The sequence below is a fragment of the Carassius carassius genome, chromosome 37 (genome assembly GCF_963082965.1).
Source record: "Carassius carassius chromosome 37, fCarCar2.1, whole genome shotgun sequence".
In the NCBI taxonomy this organism is placed as follows: Eukaryota; Metazoa; Chordata; class Actinopteri; order Cypriniformes; family Cyprinidae; genus Carassius; species Carassius carassius.
This window is the reverse complement of record NC_081791.1, coordinates 11,293,304-11,317,561: the sequence shown is the minus strand read 5'-3', so window position 1 is coordinate 11,317,561 and position 24,258 is coordinate 11,293,304. Positions and strand designations below refer to the sequence as shown.

The 24,258-nt window shown below is 40.5% G+C and overlaps 1 protein-coding gene across 4 annotated transcripts; it reads left to right on the top strand.

Moving 5' to 3' along the window:
* Positions 1-10,864: 10,864 nt before the first annotated feature.
* On the top strand, positions 10,865-22,164 carry osbpl2b (oxysterol binding protein-like 2b). 4 transcript variants are annotated; one of them, XM_059527453.1, is made up of 13 exons: positions 10,879-11,116; positions 15,633-15,756; positions 16,027-16,102; positions 16,403-16,537; positions 18,197-18,294; positions 18,476-18,658; positions 19,321-19,428; positions 19,524-19,613; positions 19,999-20,125; positions 20,962-21,087; positions 21,669-21,792; positions 21,889-21,979; positions 22,049-22,164. In XM_059527453.1, the coding sequence occupies exons 1-13, from the start codon at positions 11,080-11,082 to the stop codon at positions 22,149-22,151; spliced, it is 1,422 nt and encodes a 473-aa protein (XP_059383436.1). In that variant the 5' UTR covers positions 10,879-11,079; the 3' UTR covers positions 22,152-22,164. The 4 variants fall into 4 exon arrangements, with proteins under 4 accessions (XP_059383434.1, XP_059383435.1, XP_059383436.1 ...); XM_059527454.1 differs by having other exon boundaries at positions 10,901-11,116; positions 20,965-21,087; XM_059527451.1 differs by having other exon boundaries at positions 10,865-11,116; positions 21,889-22,158.
* Positions 22,165-24,258: the final 2,094 nt, after the last annotated feature.

The window sequence follows — 24,258 nt, the reverse complement described above, 5'->3', positions numbered from 1 at the left end:
TCATTCTCTCTCTCATTTTTCTCTATTTACTTACCACCAAGGGAAAGGTCACAAATGGGTACTTTTGATGATTTAAATAAAATACTACTTTAAAAAAAAACTTAAATAGAAAATTAAAGAAGATAATAATAAGAAGATAAATTAAAAAACTCTTATTTTTAATGAAAAATGTAAAAATGTATATTTCTCATAAAATAATTTTGTATTTATTCATTTTATTAAATAAAGCAACCTGTAAAATAGTGATACTTTTTGTGAATGTTAGATAAACTATAATCTAATGTAAAATTAATTTTGCATGAATATTATTTGCATAATAATAAACACAAATTTTTGTATATTTTTATAGTATTTGTTTTAACGAATGGGGGTTGCGACAGTGTTACGCATATTTAATGTTAACAACTGACATAAATCATGGTAATAACATTTATTCAAATATGTGTGGCATATGGGGTTTCAGAAATTCCAACATCACATTAAGTGAACAGAAAATAAAGCATGTTGTATAACTTTTCGAGTTGAATTGAATGTTTTGTGTGTTAATTTAAGCACTAGTGCCACCTAACGGCCACATTAAGCAAACACAACACGGTTAGCACTTCCAAGGTTAAAATCAAGAGGATAAAAAAAGATCAAATCTTTACAGAGAAATGACCCTTGCCTGATGCCATACCCTCCTGAGACCCGAGAGTTTGCCTGGTGTGCATTTTATAATTGTTCTTGCTATTTGGGATATGTAGGACCTAATAAGTATAATACCTAAAATTAGTTTTTGTACAGGAAGTAGTTTTTGCAGAAAAATATGTCCTCATACGAATACAGTGGGTCTATCTTACTGTATGACACACATAGACTCCATTGGTACAAAAAGTTAATTTGACACATTTTCACAGTTTATTTGAAAATGTAAACATTCTTTGAACTGTGGCTTTTTTTCTAACTAGCTGCCTCTATCTTTCCAGCCTGTCTGGAATAGCCCCTATTGGCTGGTGTGAAATGCTGCAAAGCAGTTTCGTTTACTTTGCAAGCACAGATGCACATTGCATGTCATGCATTGCACATGGGATTTCCCAGTGCATCCTTGTGCTCTGCATTCATGCATTTCATTCATAAGTTATGCTATGTCCTCGGTAGAGGACATCTGGATGCAATTTCTTTAAAAAAAAATGAAAAGACATGAATGAAGATGCATATGCAAAATCAATTGATTTTTTAAATCACCGATACATTTTTCGTTTTCAAGAGTATTTTTTTTTTTTTTTACCAAACTTTGTATAAAGATGATTCTCAGCTATGTTATAACAGAATGATTCAATATACCATTTTTCTTTCTGCAAAATGTGTGTAAAATTACCATTAATGGGTTTTCTCATTATATACAATGTATCTATAAACTAAATCTAATTTGCATATTAATGTGTTTTTGGGGCAACATTTAATGGAAAAAGAAGTGTAATAATGGGAGTAATAATTGACAAGATTTTCATAATAATATATAATATTTTATCGAATATTGAAATATAATTTCTTTCTCTATTCATTTGTTATGTCTCCAAAAATGCGTAATAAACATGTTTTTAGTCCCGGTGTCCTCATGTGAGGACATGTATGAAATCAATTCCCTGTTTAGTAACAGAAAGTCATATTTTGATTTGAAACCCCATAACATTTTCCTGAGATGTTGATTGATGACACATAATTTAAAAATTAGACAGATTTAAATGATAACTACCAAATATTATCATATTTCCATAAGAGTGTCACTAAATTAATTTCAGACATTTTGATGACCAAGGAGAGGGAGTGGTCATGTGAAACATCCAATCATTTGGTATCTCTGAAAAGCCCTGAATGTGCTCTGTACAGCTCTGTACTAAAACTGTGGCATGAACAGTCTCAGAGAAATTCACAAAAATATAATGTCCTCATATGAGGCCGCAGGGTCTCAAGAGGATAAAGTGTATTGTATATATTGTTCACATGTTCATTCAGGTTTCCTATTACTCTAACCATGTTATAAAGATTTTTTCTTTACACAGACTGAGTCAAAGTCCTGCATCAGCAATGAGAGGGCAATTCTTTCTGTGCAAGGAGTAACAATGCCATGTTGTACAGTGTCAGTGGGTGTAATTGGTGTGTGTAATGCTGGATGAAAGAGTCCTTTTTACTGGAGTTGTGCTCAAGTGCCACTCTTTAGTTCTGTGGGATCTGTTTGAACAACAGTGCAGGACTAATTGTACCCTGATGGTGTACAAAACGGCAGGATGGTTTTTGATGAAAAGTTTATAATTTGCCTCTACCACAGTGTTTTATTGCTGACAGCTGACTAGCTGCTCTGTTCTGGATGGATGAATATGTGGCTCTAGGCTCTAATGTATTTCTGGATACTGTATGTTTTAGCCATCAAGGCCAGTATGTCAAAGGGACATCTGAGGAACAGTGGGGACATACCCCACTGTTCCTCAGCTGCTCTGGGAACAGTGGGGTATATCACTGACGTCTGCCTTCATTATTAATGAGAGCCATAAAACAAACAGACCAAATTTGCATCAATAATTCACCTGCTTTTTCATTATGCTCATAGAGTCACTGTTAACCTGCTTCTCTGTACTATTTTAGATTTTCATTAAATGAGCTCTTGTAATGACTTTCTTATAATAAAGTTATATGAATTCACTCATTTCTTGGAATGAACACTTGGCGAAATTGAAACTGGAGTAGCCTGAAAGCTGGTTCAAAGAACAGACTGTAATGTATGATAAGCAAGGTTGTGCTGTTCGGTTCAATAAATCAACGTCAAGATAATGTGTAATAAATGAATGGAATTATAGGAGGGTGTTGATCAGAGAACTAAAGGTTTCAAAATGAAGTTACATAAAATAAAGTATACAAATAAACTATATATATATATATATATATATATATATGTGTGTGTGTGTGTGTGTGTGTGTGTGTGTGTAGGTTTGTCTAATGGCATGGGTATGACACAGGAATTACAAGGAGAGGGTGATTTATGAGCACATAACCCATGTCCCCATTTTTCCAAACGTTTATAAATCATACAGAATGAGTTTTTTTGAGAAAGTAAAAATGCACAAAGCTTCCTGTGAGGGTTAGGGTTAGGTGTAGGGTTGGTGTAGGGCCATAGAATATACAGTTTGTACAGTATAAAAACCATTACGCCTGTGGGATGTCGCCACTTTTCACAAAAACAAACGTGTGTGTGTGTGTGTGTTCCAAATTTATATTAGAAATTCATTACATTAAAATATGACATTAAAATTATATTATATTTAAACTGAATAATACATGCATACACTCTTTGTTCCAAATTTTTATTAGAAACTAAATATATTAAAATATTATATAAAAATTTTATGTTGTAATACGCAGTGGGGGAAATTTTTATTTGCCCACTTACAAAGAAATAAAGGGTCTGTCATTTTTATGGTAAGTTAAGAGAGAATATCAACCAAAAAATTCAGAAAAAGAAACACAGAAATTGATTTGTATTTAGGAGAGTGAAATAAGTATTTGATCCCCAAGCAAAACATGACTTAGTTCTTGGTGCAGAAACCCTTGTTGACAAGCTCAGAGGTAAGATGTTTCTTGTAGTTCACCAGGTTTGCACACGTCTCAGGAGGGATTTTGATCCACTTCTCTTTATAGATTCTCTCTAAATGCTTACGGTTTCTTGGCTGTCGTTTGGCAACTTGAAGTTTCAGCTCCTTCCACAGATTTTCTAACTAAAGGACTGAGGTCTGGAGACTGGCGAGGCCACTCCATGACCTTAATGTGCTTCTTCTTGAGCCACTCCTTTGTTGCCTTGACAGTTTGTTTCAGGTCACTGTCATGCTGGAAGACCCATCCATGACCCATCTTCAGTGTTCTGGCTGAGGGAAGGAGTTTCTCGTCCAAGATTTTACAGTACATGGCCCGTCCATTTGCCCCTCAATGTAGTGAAGTCCCGTACCCTTAGCAGAAAAACAGTCCCAAAGCATAATGTTTCCACCTCCGTGCTTGACTGTAGGGATGGTGTCCTTGGGGTCATAGTCAGCATTTCTTTCCCTCCAAACTCAGCAAGTCTTTAGCAGGTCATCCTTACCCCATGAAGCAAAATCTTGCACGGAGCTCCAGACTGAGGCTGATTGATGGTTGATTTGTATTTTTTTCCATTTCTGAATAATCGCACCAACAGTTGTCTCCTCCTCACCAAGCTTCTTGCTGATGGTTTTGTAGCCCATTCAAGCCTTGTGCAGATCTACAGTCTTATCTCTGACATCCTTTGACAGTTCTTTGGTCTTGCCCAGGGTGGTGGGAGAGGCTGGGATGGAAGACACAGATTGTGTGGACAGGTGTCTTATTCACCTAATGAGCTGACATTAGGACTAACTTCTTAAAGTGACAGGACTAATCTGTGTTCCACATGGACACATAACCAGTCTGTAGAAGACATTATTCTTGCTGGTTGGTAGGGGATCAAATACTTATGTCAATCACTGAAATGCAAATAAATGTCCAACCTTTATGTTTTTATTTTTATTTTCTGGATTTTTTGGTTGATATTCCATCCATTAAAATAAACCTACCATAAAAATGACAGACCCTTCATTTCTTTGTAACTGGGCAAACTTACAAAATCAGAAGGGGATCAACTCAACTCAACTCAACTCAGGGGATCAAATATTTTCACCGCTGTATGCACATATTCCATGTTCCAATAAAAATATTTATGTGAGCAAAGAAAAAAATAAATAAAGAAACTACAATAACAAACATAATATAAAATAATGTCATGCTGTATATCGTAAATGATAAAATACATTCTTCTTTTGTCATTATAATATTAAATTAATGTATTTATTTCATAAAATGTTTCTTAAAGCAGTCTTCTTTAGATTCTTCTGCTTAATTTAATTTAATTTTTTATTTAATTTGGTAGCAGTAACTGGTAATACCTGCTTGAAGTTAAAACAATAACTGTAAAATAAAATCATTTAATCTTGTATACGTTTATTCGCTATTATATTTGAAACATGTTTATGCATCGTGTCTCATATTTATTCATTTAATATAAATGTTAAGTCATAGATATATATGGGGATTAAGTGAGCCAACGCTGCATCATAAACACATTATTGCGCAACCACAAAGCAAACGGTTTTACGTTGACGTAACCCGTCGGGCGACGAAAACCCCGCCCTATAATTGGACAAGAGGCCCGTCAATCATATCGCCCATATTGGTCTCTTCCGGATGTGTGTGTCAGCCCCTCAGCAGCAGCAGCATCCCTGTCCAAGAGAGACAAAATCCGGCCATCATCACAGGTAAAGATTTTCTAATTTAAAAGTAGCTCTTTGCACTGATCCACGCCAGTATGCGAAGTTTTAAAGCAACGCTTTCCAGCGGACGAAAAGCCCTCGCGCCGTTTTAGTAAGTTTGTCAGTTAGCTGCTGGAGCTTTAGCCCGTTAGCATCTGTTCATGCCTCTTAACCCAGGAGCTGTCTACATGCACAACACTTCTGAGTGAACAGCGATCACTGGCAAACCAGAATGTCTTACAAATGCTGTCTAGTTAGGCAGCTCACCAGTCAGCCCAGATGTGAGAGTCCCGAGTCTTTTGGTTTTGTTGTCATTTTTTTACGCAGATATTCACGTTAGACAAACAAAGTCAAACAAATGAACAAAAATTTCCTGAAAGTCCTCGTCTCCTGAGTCTCGGTGTGAGTGTTAGAGCTCGGACCCTGTCGTGCTGATGTTGAGGGCTATTCAGCTGTCATCTCCTCAGCTTGTTTTCCTATTAAAAGTAAACAGACATTTTGTAAACGCTTTGCTTTCCAGGTATTTTCATCCGTTTAAGTATGTTGAGATATTCTGCACCGACATGATCAAGTCTGTGTTATTCCCTCGGGCTTTATACACCAGCATGTTACACATTTGAAACAGCTTGCTCAGTACATGACTGGGAACTTTCCTTTACTGTAAGACGAGTTTTTCTTTTCTGCAAGTCATTCCAAACGTCTCATTTGAGCAAAACTGTCAGAATTACAAGGTTTGGATTTATTATTATTATTTGTTATAATGGGACGTGCCTGTGTATTAGTGTTTGACTTATTTGTGTAGTGTCATATTGACTCATGTAAGCTCCAAGGCTTGTAAGATGCAAGTCCATTACTGGTGTTAAAGTGGGTTAAAGGGTACAGTATGGTGAAGTGGGTCTGCCACATGGACTGCTGAACAGTTATTGCTTTATTTCTGTTCCTGAGGTGTTATGTTGTGTGTAGCTTGGGGCCAGTCTGTAGACGGATAAAGATGAGTATCAGGCCACATTCCACAGAGTAAAGCAAGGTGTCACTGCTTTGTTTTGTGCATGTGTACATGGAGATTCCCAACACCGCCTTGACTTGCTAACTACCAGTGTGTGTCAGTGTCAGGTATGTGCTTGCACCTCTCCCAAGCAGACTACATTCCTAAGGTCTCAATGAAACTGTGAGTAATGCAAACGACAGTGATTCATTCCACTTCTGAAATCTTGTGGATGTTTGTGTGTTTCCCTATAGTCACTTTATTAGGCAGTCATGCCTTTTCAGGTGTTTCCTCTGTCACTGGTACCTATGCGAAAAACCTAAACAAATTGTCACAGATTTGGACTAAACTAATAATTAAATAGATGGCTTTATGAAATTTGTTGAAAATGTACTCACTCTCAGAACATCCAAGATGTAGATGAGTTTGTTACAGATTTGGAGAAATTTAGTATTGCATCACTTGCTCACCAGTGGATGCTCTGCAGTGAATAGGTGCCGTCAGAATGAGAGTCCAGACATCTGATAAAAACATCACAATAATCCACACAACTCCAGTCCATCAGTTAATGTCTTGTGAAGTGAAAAGCTGTGTGTTTGTAAGAAACAAATCATTTGGCCGTTTTAACTTTTAAACCATCAGTTCTGGCCAAAATACCAGTCTGTAACCCATAATGCTTCCTCTCGTGTGAAAGTCCATCTCCTGTTTTCTCACATTGCCATCCATCAACATATTTGTTATCTGTTTTGGACTTTTCTCTTCTAAATGGTACTTGATCTGTGCATATTTCTCTCCTGAGGACAAGACTACTCAAGATGTTAATCGATGGACTGGAGTGTGGATTTCTTGTGAGTTATATTATTAGCTGTTTTGACTCTTGTTCTGACGGCACCCATTCACTTCAGTGGATTCATTGATTAGCAAGTGTAACGTTAAATTCCACCAAATATGTTCCTATATCTGGTATCTACATCTTGGATGTCCTCGGCCTCTCAGGACAAGTAAATTATAAGCAAATTTCTTATTTGGGTAAACTAGTCCTTAATGAAATTCAGCCAATTTTTTAAAACCATGTTTAAATAAATTTAAATTCATTAAACATAATGCACAATACATTCTGCAGATTTAGAAAACACTCTGACTCTGTCCATTACATCCAATCCATTCTGTCATCCCTTCATTTCCCGTAGGGATGCACGATGAATATCGGCTGATCTCAGGTACCACACCTGCACCTGAGTCTTTAGTTTTCCCGCAGACACATTGTGCATGATTATTGGTTGCCACAGCACCCACATTCGGTCGTCTCTGATTGCGTTCCACACACTCTTGGGAATGCTGTTCCCAGATCAGAGATCATTACTCTAGCACAACAGCGTGTCTTGGGGGACGTTTGAGACGTCTGTGTTATTTTAACTTTTCAGCTGATTGCAGAACACTTGTTTTCTCATGTAGGTGAAAGTGCATCAGAGATAATCTTATCAGATTCTGTTGAAGACCTTGAGCAATACTTGTCTTTAATTTCAGAGGACTGATGGTGTCTCCTGTTGACCCTTTGCTCATTTTGACATTGATTGCAAACTGTGTATATATAAGAGGATAGCTCACCTGAAAAACACATTTCCGTTATTATTTGCTCACTCTTGTGTCATTTGAAACCCATATGACTTTCTCTTTTGAATGGAACACACAAGGCTGATCTAATTCCTGTTCAACTCAAATTCACAATCTCAACTCTATAATCTGGTCACCACAGTTAACAGCCCTCTGAAGGTGATCATTATCAGTTTGAATAACCTTTTTGGGTCTTTTCATCACACAAAGCAATGACTATAATACACAATGATATAATACACAAATCAACCAGTAAATTATTCAGGGTTTCTGAATATTAGGGGTGCTCTGATCACGTTTGGCCGAACGTTATGCGCATCTCATCATTAAAGCCGGTTCTCTAATCAGCGGTAAATTCCCTCAGGTGCGTGATTTCACATAGAGCAGCTTTTACTACACAGAGCCGTTGTTAACGGAGAAGATGCACAAATAAACGCTGAAATGAAGTGGATTTGTGCATCTTCTCAGTTAACAATGGCTCCGTGTAGTATCAGCTGCTCTATGTGAAATCATGCACCTGAGGGAATTTACCGCTGATTAGAGAACTGGCTTTACTGATGAGATGCGCATTAACGATCGGCAGATCGTGATCGGAGCAGCCCTAGTGTATGTGTGTCAAAGTCAACAATCAAGAGAAGACTTCACCAGAGTGAATACAGAGGGTTCACTACAAGATGTAAACCATTGGTGAGCCTCAAAAACAGGAAGGCGTTTGCAGATTAGAGTTTGCCAAACAACATCTAAAAAAGCCTTCACAGTTCTGGAACAACATCCTATGGATAGATGAGACAAAGATCAACTTGTACCAGAGTGATGGGAAGAGAAGAGTATGGAGAAGGAAAGGAACTGCTCATGATCCAAAGCATACCACCTCATCAGTGAAGCGTGGTGGTAGTGTCATGGCGTGAGCACGTATGGCTGCCAATGGAACTGGTTCTCTTGTATTTTTTGATGATGTGACAGCTGACAAAAGCAGTAGGATGAATTCTGAAGTGTTTCGGGCAATATTATCTGCTCTCATTCAGCCAAATGCTTCAGAACTCATTGGACGGTGCTTCACAGTGCAGATGGACTATGACCCGACGCATACTGCTAAAGCAACCAAAGAGTTTTTTAAGGGAAAGAAGTGGAATGTTATGCAATGGCCAAGTCAGTCACCTGACCTGAATCTGATTGAGCATGCATTTCACCTGCTGAAGATAAAAACTGAAGGGGAAAATGCCCTCAAGAACAAGCAGGAACTGAAGACAGTTGCAGTAGAGGCCTGGCAGAGCATCACCAGGGATGAAACCCGGCATCTGGTGATGTCTATATGTTCCAGACTTCAGACTAAATACCCTCAGAGTAAAACTGAAAGTCTGCAGTTAAATAGTTAATTGCATTTCAAATCCATTGTGGTGGTGTATATAGCCAAAAAGATTAGAATTGTCGATGTCCCAATATTATGGACCTCACTGTACGTATATGCTTCTTACCCAGCTCAGTCAACCAATAGAAAAACTCTATATACAGGATACAAATATATTGTTATATTTCATAACTCTTTAAGTATTTATTTATGCTCTGTAATGCCTGTTTTCAAATAAGGTTGTATATGAAAATTTTCCTATTATGTTCAGTGGAGATAAGGAAGTCGTGCATGGTTGGAACAAAATGAGGGTGAGTTAATGTCAATGATGGCAGAACTTGTCTTCCACACTGCAGTTATGCTCATTTCCTACACTGATTTACTAATGAGTTACCCTTGTGGCCTGACCCCTGACTTCTCCCTCTTAAAAACTCATTAATAACCTTGACCTGCACTGAGGCAAACAATTCCCAATTAAAAAAACAAGCATCACATGGTTTGGGTCATCAGAAAACAGTTAGGCCTTACAAAACTGTTGAGATGCTTTTGAATAGCTGTTTGAAACTTATGCTGAACAATGAGTTTATGCATACGTGCAAGGAAAACAGAATATTAATATCATCTGAATTTAAAATTGGAGTGATATTTGCTTAACCAGACTTTATCTTCTGGTGGAAACATCAGACTTCTCCAATCTTTTAGTCCACTTTAACCTTGCACCTTTCTTAAAATCCACTGCAAGCTCACATTCATTTTGAGTAAAACAGCCATATGTCTAAATTCAGCCAACAGCTGATGGATGAAACACAATAAAGAAGTTCTCTGCCCTGCTTTTTTTCCCCCTCAATACATTATGTTCTGATGTAGAAAAGAAAGAGCTTTGTCATAATTTGAAATGTATTTCCTAATATTGAAGATTGGTTGTTCTAAAGAATCATGTCTGATAAGGTTTATTATTAAAAGGCAATAAACATTGCATAACATATACTTGTAGGCTGGCACCTTGCTTTGCATATCTGATCTGATAGTGGGTAGGCTTACTGACTTTGAATCTCCTGTGTGAGATGGCCAAGAAGTCCATAATGGTTAAAGAAAGAAGTGAGGCAATGAAGAACTCTTCAGTACTGCTTTATTTGTCTTTGCTTTTTGTATTATTTAAAGACTTCAGAGTTGTCCTGAGGCTGTAATCAAACTGCTAATTGCTCTCCAGTAATTTGTGCTCAGGGAATTTGCTGAGCACAAATGGTAATCTACTAGAACAGACCGGGAAAGACATTCAGCAAGCTTTCTTTAATTAACTCTGCAATGGATACATGTTTGCCTAGCTGGTTAATAGACTTTAACTGTGCTAGAAGCATTCCCCTCAGCTCTCATCGAGACTGAGATAAGGCTGTCCCTTATGTGTCACAGTTCAGGTCTGTCTGTCAGGTTACACTCTTTGGAAGTAGACAGCCCAAAGTTTAGTTCTATATCAAATGGGTTCCTGCATACAAGCCCATGGGAGGAGACCCACACTGGCTCCACCTCTCAGTTAAAGTGCGGCCGGCTAGTTTCAGTCAAACATGTCAGATGAATCAGTGCATGAATGTAGGCTCTAAGATCATTGGAGGAACAGGTGAACGATGGGACTTTTGTCCATTTCAGTGGATTCCAAGGTTGAGTTGTTCTCTTGTTTGTGAGTCCGGTTTTGATTTTTTCGTCTCTCCACAGGTGTCCCTGTTTTGGATGTGGTAACAAGTCTCCAGAGACAAGAAAGTGAAAGAGAGACCATGTTTTAGAGACCTCGTGTTGGCAGCCCATCATCTACAATGAACAATGAAGATGAGTTCTATGATGCTGTCACAGGTAAGACATCAAAATAGGGGTGAGAGCCTTTTGGGGTAGTGGCGTGTTTGTATTGGTGATTTGAAATATAAACATTGGCTACAAGAAATCACTTACCCCACCTTTAATGACAGAATTTTCATTTTGGGTGAACGACCCCTTTAAATTGATTCATGATCCAAAGTTGTTTGTAACATCACCTCTGTGACACAAGCCCATCCAGAGCTTTCACATGTCATGAACATTGACATTTACACACAGCAGTAATAAACAGCTGTGTTGTTGTTTTTTTGAAGACAATCTAATTTGTCCTCTATTGTTAGTGTTTTGGCCACTGTTGACTTTAGCCTTCAGTCTTGTGTGTTAATGACAGAGTGGCTGCCGTTCTGGTGTCTGCTTACCGCTGTCTGTTGATGACTTCAATTATGTAGTGCTGTGTTCAGATGGACTGATGGCTTCTGTCATTGCTGAGATGAAATTAGATGGACAATAATGTAATGAATAAATAAACAAGGCGATACAGGGACCTTGGCAGGATATTGTGATGGGCTCCTGAAGTCTGATTTCAACAGAGCTGCTTATATCAGATGGTACAAAATGTGGAGGAGACAGATTTTAGACCATGTTATTAAATAGTGCCATAGTTGATATCAAATGTACAGAAGATGTTTGGTGAGGTGTTCTGTATTTAATGTTCCAAACATTTTAAGAAATGTATTTGTAAGGGTGATATCAATGAATATATCAGTTCCTTTTCAGGAACTCGAGCTGCGTCGAGCGCTTTGGGGAACGTCCCTGACGAGACCGACTCTGAATATCGTGTGCAATCTGTCCAACGGAAGGGCGTGATGTCACGGGCGGGGTGAGGTAGCGACCAGGAAGCTATAAAAGCACGTGCCGTGCAGCTGGCTTCAGCCCCGATTCACTATATTATGGCAACGTGATGGGGCTGGGAGAGCGGGGTTATAGAGCGGTGCCACGGGTTGAACAGACGCTCGCGGGCTATCTGTCGCCCCGGGTCGGCATTGTCTCTAAAGGCTCCGATGTTGCCCACCAAGCCTCTCAGAGTTACAGGCAAAGGCTATGTGGCTGCAGGTCAGGCTGGGGCTTGCCTTCATACTATGGCGGTCCTACAAGAATATCAGGCTGACCTGTTTATTACTGCTGTGTGTAAATGTCAATGTTCATGGCATGTGAAAGCTCTGGATGGGCTTGTGTCACAGAGGTGATGTTACAAACAACTTTGGATCATGAATCAATTTAAAGGGGGAGGGGATCAAGGGGGAGGGGATAAAGTCTGATGATATTCAAGAGCTTCGAAGGACCGCTGATCTCTCCCTCCGCGCCACTAAAGAGACCGCTCGCGCGATTGGGCGGTCTATGGCAGCCTTAGTGGCCGCGGAGAGGCATTTATGGCTGACCCTGTCAGAAATGAAAGAGAGGGACAGGGTCTGCCTCCTGGACCCCCCGCTTCAGCCTTCTGGCCTGTTTGGCGACACAGTCAATACTGTCGTCGACAGGTTCCAGGAGGCACGTAAACAGGTGGCGGCGTTCCAGAATTTCCTCCCTCGTTGCTCTCGTGGTGCATCTGGGCGGGAGATGCCCATGCCACATGCCGGCTCCTCATATTGGGAAGCACAAAAGCAGAGTGTCGCCGCTCGTGTTCCCCCACGTCAGGACCGAGGGCCTCAGCGACGCTCTGAGTCGGGGACTTCCAAATCTAAGCCTGATTTAAGAACAGTTATCAATGCCCGGAAGTCCTCGACAAAGAGATCCTGACGCCAGTGGCATAGGGATCTAGAGGGTAGCCCCTACTGGGGTAGAGCGCGGTCCACCTCATTATTCGGTGCCCGCCTCACCTCAGTGCCCTCAGGAGGTCGTTTTGCCAACCCCGCCAGAGTTTCAGGGCGCAGCGGCCTTCAGCGAGCGCTGCTCCCAGTTGTTTCCGCCCACGAGCATAGCGGAGCTGGGATGCTCGCCGCCCCTTCGGGGGCCTCTTACACCAGAAGTCAGTCTCGAGAGACTGATTCCCTTAGTAGATTATTTAGCAGCGTGGAAACTACTGCCAAATGTATCTCATTGGGTCCTGCGTATAATAGAAAAAGGCTACTGCATTCAGTTCGGTCATCCACCGCCGAAGTTCAACGGGGTTACACCGACAGTAGTCTCTGGTTATGGAACAAGAAGTGAATACCCTATTAAGGAAGGAGGCCATCGAGGTGGTCCCTCCTCTAGACAGGGAATCCGGGTTTTACAGCCGGTATTTCATAGTTCCAAAGAAGGATGGGGGGTTGTGTCCGATCTTAGACTTACGTCACCTGAACCGCTCAGTTATGCCACTGAAGTTCAAAATGCTCACTGTTAAGCAGGTTGTAGCTCAAATCAGATCTGATTCAGATTCCTGGGAGATTGAATGTGGGAGCAGACATACTGTCGAGGCAGGGGCCGAGGCCCGGGGAATGGAAACTTCACCCCGAGGTGATGAAGCAGATATGGAGAGTGTTTGGCACAGCCCAGGTGGAACTCTTTGTGACTCAGGAGACATCGCAATGTCCCCTCTGGTTCTCTCTAGTTCATCCAGCTCCTCTGGGACAGGACGCTATGGTACAGACCTGGCCGAGGCTTCGTCTGTACGCATTTCCCCCTATCACTCTGCTCCCGGGAGTTCTGGCGAGAGTATGCCGGGACGGGGTCCATCTGTTATTAGTAGCCCTGTTCTGGCCGGGCCCAGTATGGTTCGCAGATCTAGTCTTGCTCCTCGACGGCTCTCCGTGGTAGATACCGATCAGGACAGACCTACTCTCACAGGCGCAGGGCACGATAATTCACCCTCGCCCGGAGCTGTGGAAACTGTGGAAACTGTGGGTGTGGCCCCTGAGGGGGCACAGCTCATAGACTCCGGTCTCTCAACTGAGGTTGTTGAGACCCTCCTCCAGTCCAGAGCTCCCTCTACGAGGAAACTGTACGCCCTGAGGTGAAAACTCTTCACCTCATGGTGCAGAGACCGCCAGCTTGACCCTGTTAACTGCCCAGTTGGTACAGTTCTGGAGTTTCTACAAGCTAGGATTTCTGCAGGGTTAACCCACTCCTCCTTAAAGGTGTACGTGGCGGCCATAGCTGCTTACCATGTCCCTTTCAATGATCAGTCAGTGGGTAGACACCCCCTAGTTACACGTTTCCTCAGCCGTGCGCGCTGAGGCTGAGACCTCCAGTACGATCCCGTGCCCCCCCCTGGGATTTGGTTGTGGTTTTAGAGGCTCTTTGTAAAGCTCCATTCGAGCCAATACAAGACATCTCAGATAGACATCTGATGCTTAAAACTGCCCTGTTACTGGCTATCACCTCGCTAAAGAGAGTTGGAGATCTTCAGGCCCTTTCGGTGGCCCCTACTTACCTAGACTTTGCCCCTGGTATGGCCAAAGCATTCTTATACCCTCGAGCGGGTTATGTTCCGAAGGTTCCCTCTGTTACACCACAACCTATCGTACTGCAGGCCTACTGCCCTCCTCCCTTTCGGGAGCCAGACCAGGAAAAGCTAAATTGTATGTGTCCAGTGCAAGCACTGGACGCATACGTCCACAGAGCTGCCCTGTGGAGAAAATCAGACCAATTGCTTGTTTGCCACGGTCCTCCTAAAAAAGGGTCTCCTGCCTCCAAGCAGACCCTAAGTCGTTGGATAGTCGAGGCTATCAACGTCTCCTATGAGTCCTCTGGTCTTCCCCTTCCTTTGGGAGCCAAAGTTCACTCCACTCGAGGTATGGCGGCCTCTAAGGCCTTCTCAGCAGGTGTGTCCCTCTTGGACATCTGCAACGCTGCGGGGTGGTCCACGCCCTCTACATTTGTCAGATTTTATGACCTTGATATGCGAGCCACTCCGGGCTCTTCTGTTCTCTCGCCTTAGCTGTGCTCTTCGGATACACACTAGGCAGGGATTTGGAAGTCTGGCAGCGTGGGCACATCATTCCCCAAAGCGCTCGACGCAGCTCGAGTTCCTGAAAAGGAACATCTCAAGGTTACGAATGGAACCCTGGTTCCTTGAAGGAACAAGACGCTGTGTCGCAGAGCCATACTCCCGGCACCCCTACCGGCGCTTGCTTCCCTACTCGAAGCTGGAGCCAGCTGCACGGCACGTGCTTTTATAGTTTCCTGGTCGCTACGTCACCTCGCCCGTGACGTCACGCCCTTCCGTTGGACAGATTGCACACGATATTCAGAGTTGGTCTCGTCAGGGACGTTCCCCAAAGCGCTCGATGCAGCGTCTCGTTCCTTCAAGGAACCAGGGTTACATTCGTAACCTTGAGACGTTTTTGGTCCATATACATTTTATGTTTTATGTTTGCTGTGCCAAAAAAAAATCCTACAAAAAATGTAAACTTAATGAAAATCGATTAACTATTAATTATTTCGTTTAATTGTGCAATTGATTTTATATATTTCATCTAATTCATTTCGAAGAGTAAAATGTTTCTTGATTTTGAACACTTTAACGTTGCAGACAGTCATGTCTCTCTGAATAAGACGTGCTTGTGTGTCCCAGGCTTGGATTCAGACGAGTCGTGTGAAGGCACATCAGACACCAGTTTTAAAGATGCTGTAGTGTATGACGGCGCTCAGAAGAAAAATGGAGCGGTTCCTCAGGAGAACGGAATTAAGAAGCACAGGTACAGCCAGATTCCAGCGCTGTGACCCGCCTGCTCTTTGTCTCTGCCTTTAATCTCTCTCTCTCTCTCTCTCTCTCTCTCTCTCTCTCTCTCTCTCTCTCTCTTTCTCTCTCTCTCACTCACTCGCTCTCTTCTCTTTCTCAAGATTCTTATTGTTCATCTTGTCTTTACAGTCCATTCTCGTTCATTTATAATCTGTACATCTTCATAGTTCTACATATTAGTACACCTAATGTTTATGAATGGGAAAACGTTCTCCTGCCCTCTTAGGTCGTCTCTTCCTGCCACCATGTTCTCCAGGAATGATTTTAGTGTGTGGAGCATTCTCAAGAAATGTATTGGACTGGTAAGGATAAATAAATAAATAATTTTAGCAGCAACATGTCAAGCTGACATAGTTTAACTTTTTCAAAAACCATATCTCAGGTCCTTCTCTTATTCATTTTGCAATCAGTCCAGCTGTTTTTTCATTCAAGATTCTGCATTGGGGCCCCTTAAAGACCAGGTCTAAACACTGTCTAATAGACATAACCCTGAAGCACTATTCACCATGAAGAATTATTAGTAAAGTATTTTGAAAGCACGACTCGTGAAGTTGTAGTGATGTTTGATCCTGCTCAGTCTGTTTGCTGGTGCTGTTCTCTAGGAGCTGTCCAAGATCACCATGCCCATTGTGTTCAATGAGCCCCTGAGCTTTCTACAGAGAATCTCGGAGTATATGGAGCACACATACCTCATCCAGAAAGCCTGCTCACAGACCGACTCTCTAGAGAGGATGCAGGTGAGACACACGCACCTCTTAAAGGCAGAGGTTCCTGGAGGACCACAGCTCTGCACAGTTTAGAGTTTGAGTTTGAGACCATTGCCTTAAAGGCAGATTGTTGTGCTTGGATTGTATAATTAGTTTATCATTTCAATACAAGCTAGGGCTGGGTCAATATCGAGATTAATCATAATAAGTAGGGGTGTAACGATACGCGTATTCGTATTGAACCTTTCGGTACGAGGCTTTCGGTTCGGTACGCGGTACGCATTATGGACCGAACGGTTCGTTGGAGTAATTAATTTTATTTGGAAAATAAAAAAAAAATTGTGAAATATAATGATATGCGTTCAACAAGGTAGCCCAATAACCCAAACGACGTAACAGGCAACGCCCCTGACACCCCCGAAGAAGAAAAAAACACCAACTTATATGTTTATGTTAGGCTACTCAGTCAGGCGCTCGCTCACTCAGTAATACACGCTGAAGGCTCGTTGCAAAATCCAAAGTGCACCCAAACACCAGACCTGTTGGTTATTGGAGGATCTTCTATTTCTGGTCTGTTAAACGCATTAGCCATTTTGCAACGAGCCTTCAGCGTGTACTGAGTGAGCGAGCGCCTTGGGCCTTCACAGGACGCGGTTCACAGCGCTGCGCTGCGCTATAAAACCCATTCATCTCAATGGCTTGCTTCGCGCAAGGACGTTTTGTTGCTGTGTCGGCCAAAACGCAAGCGCAGCGGTGCGCATCATTTGCGTGCACGCCGCGGTCAAAGTTCAAAATAGTTCAACTTTTGCCGCTGCGCTCTGTGACGATTACCAGCGCGACCAATAGGATCCAAAACAAGGTAATCAAAATGAATGAACGGCTAGTACAGTACTGTGTGTGTCAGAATTTCCTGAGCTGTACTATACAAGTTTGAGGTAGTATAGGGACATCGTCAGGAAAGCTGTGTCATGGAGACATATCTCCGTTCAAGGAACAACAGACTATGATAGAGCTCCCGCTAAAAGTTTTTAAAACTCTGCCTACGCCATAGCGCAGCGCAAATCGCGTTGTATCTGAAGGGCAACGCTGAACCCAGCGGCAAGCGTCGCGCATACCGCGTCCTGTGTGAAAGGCCCACTTTGTAGTGGAAAACGTAGGTTTTAAGAACATGCTTAATGTAATTGAGCCCCGTTACAATATTCCTTCACGAGCCCATTTCAGACAGACCGTAATTCCTGCTTTGTTCCAAAAAACATAAGCCCTATAGAGGACCAATTGAGTAAAAACACACTCAATATAAAGAGTTATAGAGTTCCATATAAAAAGTTACATCTTTGTATTTGTTCATAACTACTACAATAATATAACATTTTCATTTTTTTATAAGGAGCTGTTTTTGTTTTATACAGTATGCTGCTAAGAAAACACTATAGAAGATGGGTAAAGAATAGCTCCATCATTGTTCAATGTAAAAAAAAAACATACTTTGTTAGTTTTAATAAATAAAACATTTTTTAAAAATCAAGGAAATTTATCTGCCAATTTTTTCTTTTTGCTGTATCTAAAACGTACCGAACCGAACCGTGAATTTTGTGAACCGTTACACCCCTAATAATAAGTAATCATTATATACATTAAATTGTGAGGCAGTTGGTGAATTTACAAACCTGTTTTCTGTCTTTTTTTAAGACGGTAGCTGCCTTTGCTGTGTCTGCAGTTGCTTCTCAGTGGGATAGAACTGGAAAACCTTTCAACCCACTTTTAGGAGAAACCTATGAACTCACACGGTAAAGGCACATCAGCAGAGAGTTTAATAACAAACTATGCTGATAAGATTTGAGGATGTTGTTAAATGTGGGTTAGATCCACATTGCTCTGGAGGGAAACTGGTGTCTCTCATTTATGGAACTCTACTTCTCCTTCCCCTAAATGCTTCCTTCCTCCTCTCTTGTTGGCTTCTGTTCTTAGAGAGGATCAGTTTTTCAGACTGATCTCGGAGCAGGTGAGTCACCATCCTCCAATCAGTGCGTTTCACACTGAGAGTCTGACAGGAGACTTTGTGTTCCACGGCTCCATCTACCCCAAACTCAAGTTCTGGGGCAAAAGTGTGGAGGCAGAACCTAAAGGGACCATCACGCTGGAGCTTTACAAGTGAGTGTGCCATCTTTAAGTGCACACACGTCCAGAGTAGACCATGACCGAGAGATTCCCTGGTTTATGTTTCGTTTTGCTTTTCATTGATTATTATTAGTATTATTATTGGGGGGGTATGGCCTTATTTATTTATTATTTTTTGTTTGTTTTGTTTGGGGGTTTTTATTTGTTTAATAATAATAATAATTATTATTATTATTTATTATTATTATATTTGTTTATTTATTTTTGCCTTTTTTGGGGGGTGGGGTGTGTTGCTTTTTTTTCTTTTTTTTCTTTTTGCGGTCTGCCTGTTTTTTTGGTTTTTGTCTGGTTGTTTGATATTATATTTTAATGCTTGGGGAGGGTTGGCTTTTTTTTTTTTTTTTTTTTTTTTGGGCTTTTTTGGTTGGAATAATTTTTTTTGGGGGGGGGTTAAGTTTTTAATTTGTTTGTGTTTTTTGTTTTTGTTTTTGATACTACATTTTTAATTTAGTTAATGGTGTTTTTGTGTACATTTCGCTAACTTCTTGCTATTTCTGTGTTCATGAAAAGGTTTGATTGTGTGAGTGAGATTTTTCTTGGAGGAGTCAATGGTTGGATTTGAGAGCTAAGAGTTCTGGGGTTGCTGAGTAACTGCCTGCTCACTTATGTGTGTGTGTGTGTGTTTATCCTCTCAGGCATAAAGAGGCATACACATGGACAAACCCTTTCTGCTGTGTACACAATATAATTCTTGGTAAACTGTGGATTGAACAGTATGGCACTGTAGAAATTGTCAATCACAGGTAAAGCCAGACTGTTCAGTTTTTATGATCCATCTATTTTATTGTGAATTCACATGGATATGTCTGAATTATTAATGTGATGTGTAATTGGTTAGTACTGGAGAGAAGTGTGTGCTGAACTTTAAACCCTGTGGGATGTTTGGAAAGGAGTTGCACAGAGTTGAAGGTTACATCCAGGATAAGAGGTGAGATCCTGACTCACTTGATTTAAATGAGGAAATTGTTGCACTGATCAATATATCATTTGTCTTGGATTTATACTTACACCTAGCACCATTACACAAAAGAGCAAATGTTTTCTGTTATCGGTTTCATTATAGAAATGCACTATTTGCAATCAGTCTCTAATCATTTATCCTTTTTTTTTTTTTTTTTTTTTTTTGGATAATAACGTGACCGATATGACTAGTCATATGTACAATTAATTTCTTTAAAACAATGATGACCTTTAAAATTTTATAATTTACAGTTTAGAAAACACACCTTTGATACCCGTGACATTAAGCACTGATTTTCTTTATTGTTTTTTATTTAATAAGTGCATGTTTCCTGTAATTTTCTTACATCCAGTAAGAAGAAGCGCTGTGTGATCTATGGGAAATGGACCGAGTGTATGTGGAGCGTTGACCCACAGGTGTACGAGGCCCATCGGAAACTCGAGAAGAAAGGAACAACGGACACTAAAAAACAGAAACAGGTGTGAAAGATAAGAGTTGACCACTCATGCTGCTTAAGTAAAACTAAAGCAAAGCTCTCTCTGTGTTCAAGGTAACAGAGAGAGATGTAGACTAGTATCATTAGGATGTGTAGACATCTTAGACTGTCTGTAGTGATTCATGCACATGCTGTGAATAATAGTGTTGTTTTAGGTTTCCTGAACTGTTTGTATTGGTGTGGTTTAAATGTACTATTGTATGAATACAGAAGAGCTGTGTAGGTGTAGAGAGAGCAGGTGTGTTAAAATACTCATTACGCCTCAGACCTTTGCCTCTGTTCAGGTTTTTGTCCGTTCATATGTTAATTTGAACACGTGTCTCTTTACATGACAACACACCCAGCTGATTGCTATATTTAACAGTCTATGAGTGTGGGAGCTTCTGTGTGGATGCATACATTGTGACCTAATATGGTCGCTGTCATTCCAAACCTGACTGGCAATTCCTCTCCTGTGGAACACAAAAGTAGATCCTTTGAGAAATGTCTCTAAAATGGTCCAATTCACAGGATAGACGTGAATGGTCACCCTAAGGTTTTTTAAGAATATCTTCTTTTGTCTTTTGCAGAACAAACTAAGTAACCAAGTGGCGCTTATTTTAAACAATAAAAGCCCGAGCTGACTTTTCAAGCCAAACATTTCACAAATATAACTTTCATTTTAAATGATAAAACAGTATATGCACTGGAGAGGGCACTTGATTCGACATCGTGTCTAATGCGTTTATGCTATTTCTGAATACTAGGTGTTATGTGATTTAATAAGAATTCAAGCATGTTAGGGAAAGTTATTGTGTTTAATCTATGTACTTGCACCAACAGGAAGAGCCAGAAGCCGTCAACGAGGATGCCGATGAAATGCCTGAAGTACAGGAGACTGTGGCAGTGATTCCTGGTAGCATATTATTATGGAGAATATTCTCAAGGCCGCCTCATTCAGCAGAGGTATACACACACACACACACACACACACACACACACACATTATGTTCATGCGTGGAGGCCTGAAGGCACAGACACATCAACACATGGCTTTAGGTAAAAACCATTCAAACAAACGGATGCTTTCTTAAAAAGTGAAGTACACTATTGTTTAAAAGTTTGGGGTTGGTGCGATACTTATTATTATTTTTCTTTCATTCTATTTGAATGTTGTTTAAAAATGTAAGTTGAATTTTCAGCATCATTACTCCTGTCTTCAGTGTTACATGATCCTTCAGAAATCATTCTAATATGCTGATTTGCTCTATTTTTCTTCAGGCCTTTTCAGTGTTGAAAACTTAATATTGCTGCTTAATATTTTGGTGAAAACCATGTTTTTTCAGTATTGTTTGATGAATAGAAACTTCAAAAGAACAGCATTTATTTCAAATGAATCAGTATCTCTATCCTGTCACTTTTGATCAATTTAACACATCCTTACTGAATAAACGTATTAATTTCTCACAGATCATACATTTTACTGACCCCAAACTCTTGAACAGTAGTGTAGTAATGGTGCTCTGTCTGATTCTGTTCACTTCTAGATGTACAACTTCACTAATTTTGCCATGACGCTGAATGAGCTGGAGCCTGGCATGGAAGGAGTGCTGGCACCAACAGACTGCCGCCTGCGGCCTGACATCAGAGCCATGGAGAACGGCTACATGGGTAACGAAGTCATTAAAACCCCAAACCAGCGCCCCCTGTTGTTCATGCATGCTAAACCTTAACATTGGATTTCTTTTACTGTGCGTGTTTGTGCAGATGAAGCCAGCAGAGAAAAGGAGAGACTGGAAGAGAAGCAGAGAGCAGCTCGTAAAGAGCGGGCCAAAGATGGTGAAGAGTGGTCAACTAGGTTAGTGCTGCTCCTTTTTCACAGTTTTCACTGTTATGCAACATTTTTAACCTCTTCTACTGTTTTTAGGTGGTTTCAGTTAGGCACAAATCCGTATACAGGATCACAGGACTGGCTGTACACTGGCGGCTACTTTGATAGGCAATACACAGACTGTCCTGATATCTACTGATGAGGAGGGGCAAAGGTCAAAGAGGTTTCGTCACCTCCTTCCTCCCTCGCTCTCTCCCCGTCTACAACACCCCTCTGCACGATGCACCATCAACAATGATAGCGCTTATGCTCACATCAAACTGAGCTGCCTCCATCTTCAGCACTTGTGTTTATGATTGTGTTTTTGTCCTTTGGAAGCGTCTTTTCTCACTTCCCATCAACCCTGTAGGTTTTCTCAACTGAGGAAAGCATCGAAACAGCAGTAGCAGAACCATTTGCCTTTGAACATACAAACCCCTCATCAGAGATGTAGTTATATCGCCAATAACATGTGACTGATGTGCTTTGGCCATTTCCATGTACAGTAGGTGTTTAACATATGAAAAGTAATTCCAGATGTTTTGAGTTCGGCAAGCACTGAGCCACCTCTGATCCAGCTGTATGTAGAGAGTCAAGGTGATGAAGAATTAACGAAATAACAACAGTAATGTTTAGAGGACGGCGATGAATGAACTTTGGGTGCGTGAAGGTGTGTGTGTGTGTGTGTGTGTGTGTGTGTGTGTGTGTGTGTGTGCGCGCTTGTGGCAATTAATGTAAAAAGCCATAGATTTTATTTTAATTGGTACAATATTTTGCATTGTCAGATTCAGTTTAAATTTGTGTGTAGTTGCCTCATCACGCGTTCATTATGGTGAAGCGTTTTAAAAATGGCCTCAAAGCTCTCTTTCTTTTTCCTTTCACTTGATTGTTTCCACAGAGACTCATGGGATGTAAAATAGGCTGATTGTACCGACATTCAATGAGGCTTTGTTGACAAACTGTAAATATACATATTCATATTTCACAATTTTTCTAATGTATTGGTGTCGCACTAAATTGTTCCTCAAGCACTATCAATTGATTTAGATTTATGTAAACTAGGGTGTCACTAGGGTTATTTTATTCATCAGCATTTGCATCTGTTATCACTGTTCTCAAATATAAACGTGTACACTGTGTATTTGAGAAACCAGCTAAATCTATGCAACCCATCGAACTGCTCCAAGCCCACATAATTATGAACGTACAGAATGGCAGCTTATGGAAGTGTAAATATAACATGCATCTTATCTGAGAGAGTATTTCTTGCCTGTAGATGCCATGAAAAGGAGTTTACACCATTCTCATGCAGACCATAAAAGCGATTCTTCTCACGTAGAGACGATCTGAAGCGTGCAGGTCATATGAGCGGGTTTGAAGCACACAAATGTGTTTTATTTCCCACAGTGCCTGACTTTTAATGCCCCTGCGAGTCACTCTCACTAGTACTTTATCTTTAGATGTTTGTTCCCTATTTATGTTTCATTTGAATATGCGAGACATTTGATTTGGTTTTCTAACTCCCTTTCCCCTCGTCTGAGTACTAAACGTAAACGGGAATATAGACTTTGTTCGATGCACACAACTTTCAGTACACTATTTGTTTTGCATCCTGTATTGTATTTAATTTACATTAGATTTTTTTCTAAAACTAATATTCCACAATTAAACTACAGACTTTTTTTATGCGGCTTTGTGTAAGTGGAATAAGCATTCCTCTTCACCGGATGTCATATTTTCAGTGTGTAAACGTCTGTATATTCCAATGCTGCACATACTGTAGATTTTTTTTTTTTTTGATGTGTCTAAACTAAAGGTATTTTCTCTGTGAGATGGGGGTTATACTTCATTTTTGAACAGAGTTAATGGAGATGTCATACTGATGAGAACAAATTCTACTAATTGCAATTTTAGTTTGAACATGTCTTTTGGAATATTAAAAAACAGATTGATAAAACCTCTCCGTTGCATTCCTTTAAAAGTAAGAAATCTGCACTGCTGGGTGTGTTTTGAAGAAGTATTTGTGGTTTAATATTTTAGATTTTGTTAGGCTTAATATTGGTATTTAAAAAATAAAAATTTATTTCGATAGTGATACTGAATGCATGTTATAAATGTATTGCACGCATAGAAATGTGGGTTTGTACTAACATAGCACAGGGGAGTTAAAATCAATTCCTGGAGGGCTGTACAGCAGTTTAGAATCAACCCTAATTAAACACTCCTGATCCAACTAATCAAGTCCTTCAGGCTTATTTGAAAGCTAC

What these genes read in the sequence shown, in the direction of transcription:
- osbpl2b (XM_059527451.1), top strand. Translation starts at nt 11,080, where the DNA reads ATGAACAATGAAGATGAGTTCTATGATGCTGTCACAG. An exon ending in GGCCGCCTCATTCAGCAGAG is followed by an intron (nt 21,088 to 21,668) that starts GTATACACACAC and finishes GTTCACTTCTAG; the next exon opens with ATGTACAACTTCACTAATTT. An exon ending in CATGGAGAACGGCTACATGG is followed by an intron (nt 21,793 to 21,888) that starts GTAACGAAGTCA and finishes GTGTTTGTGCAG; the next exon opens with ATGAAGCCAGCAGAGAAAAG.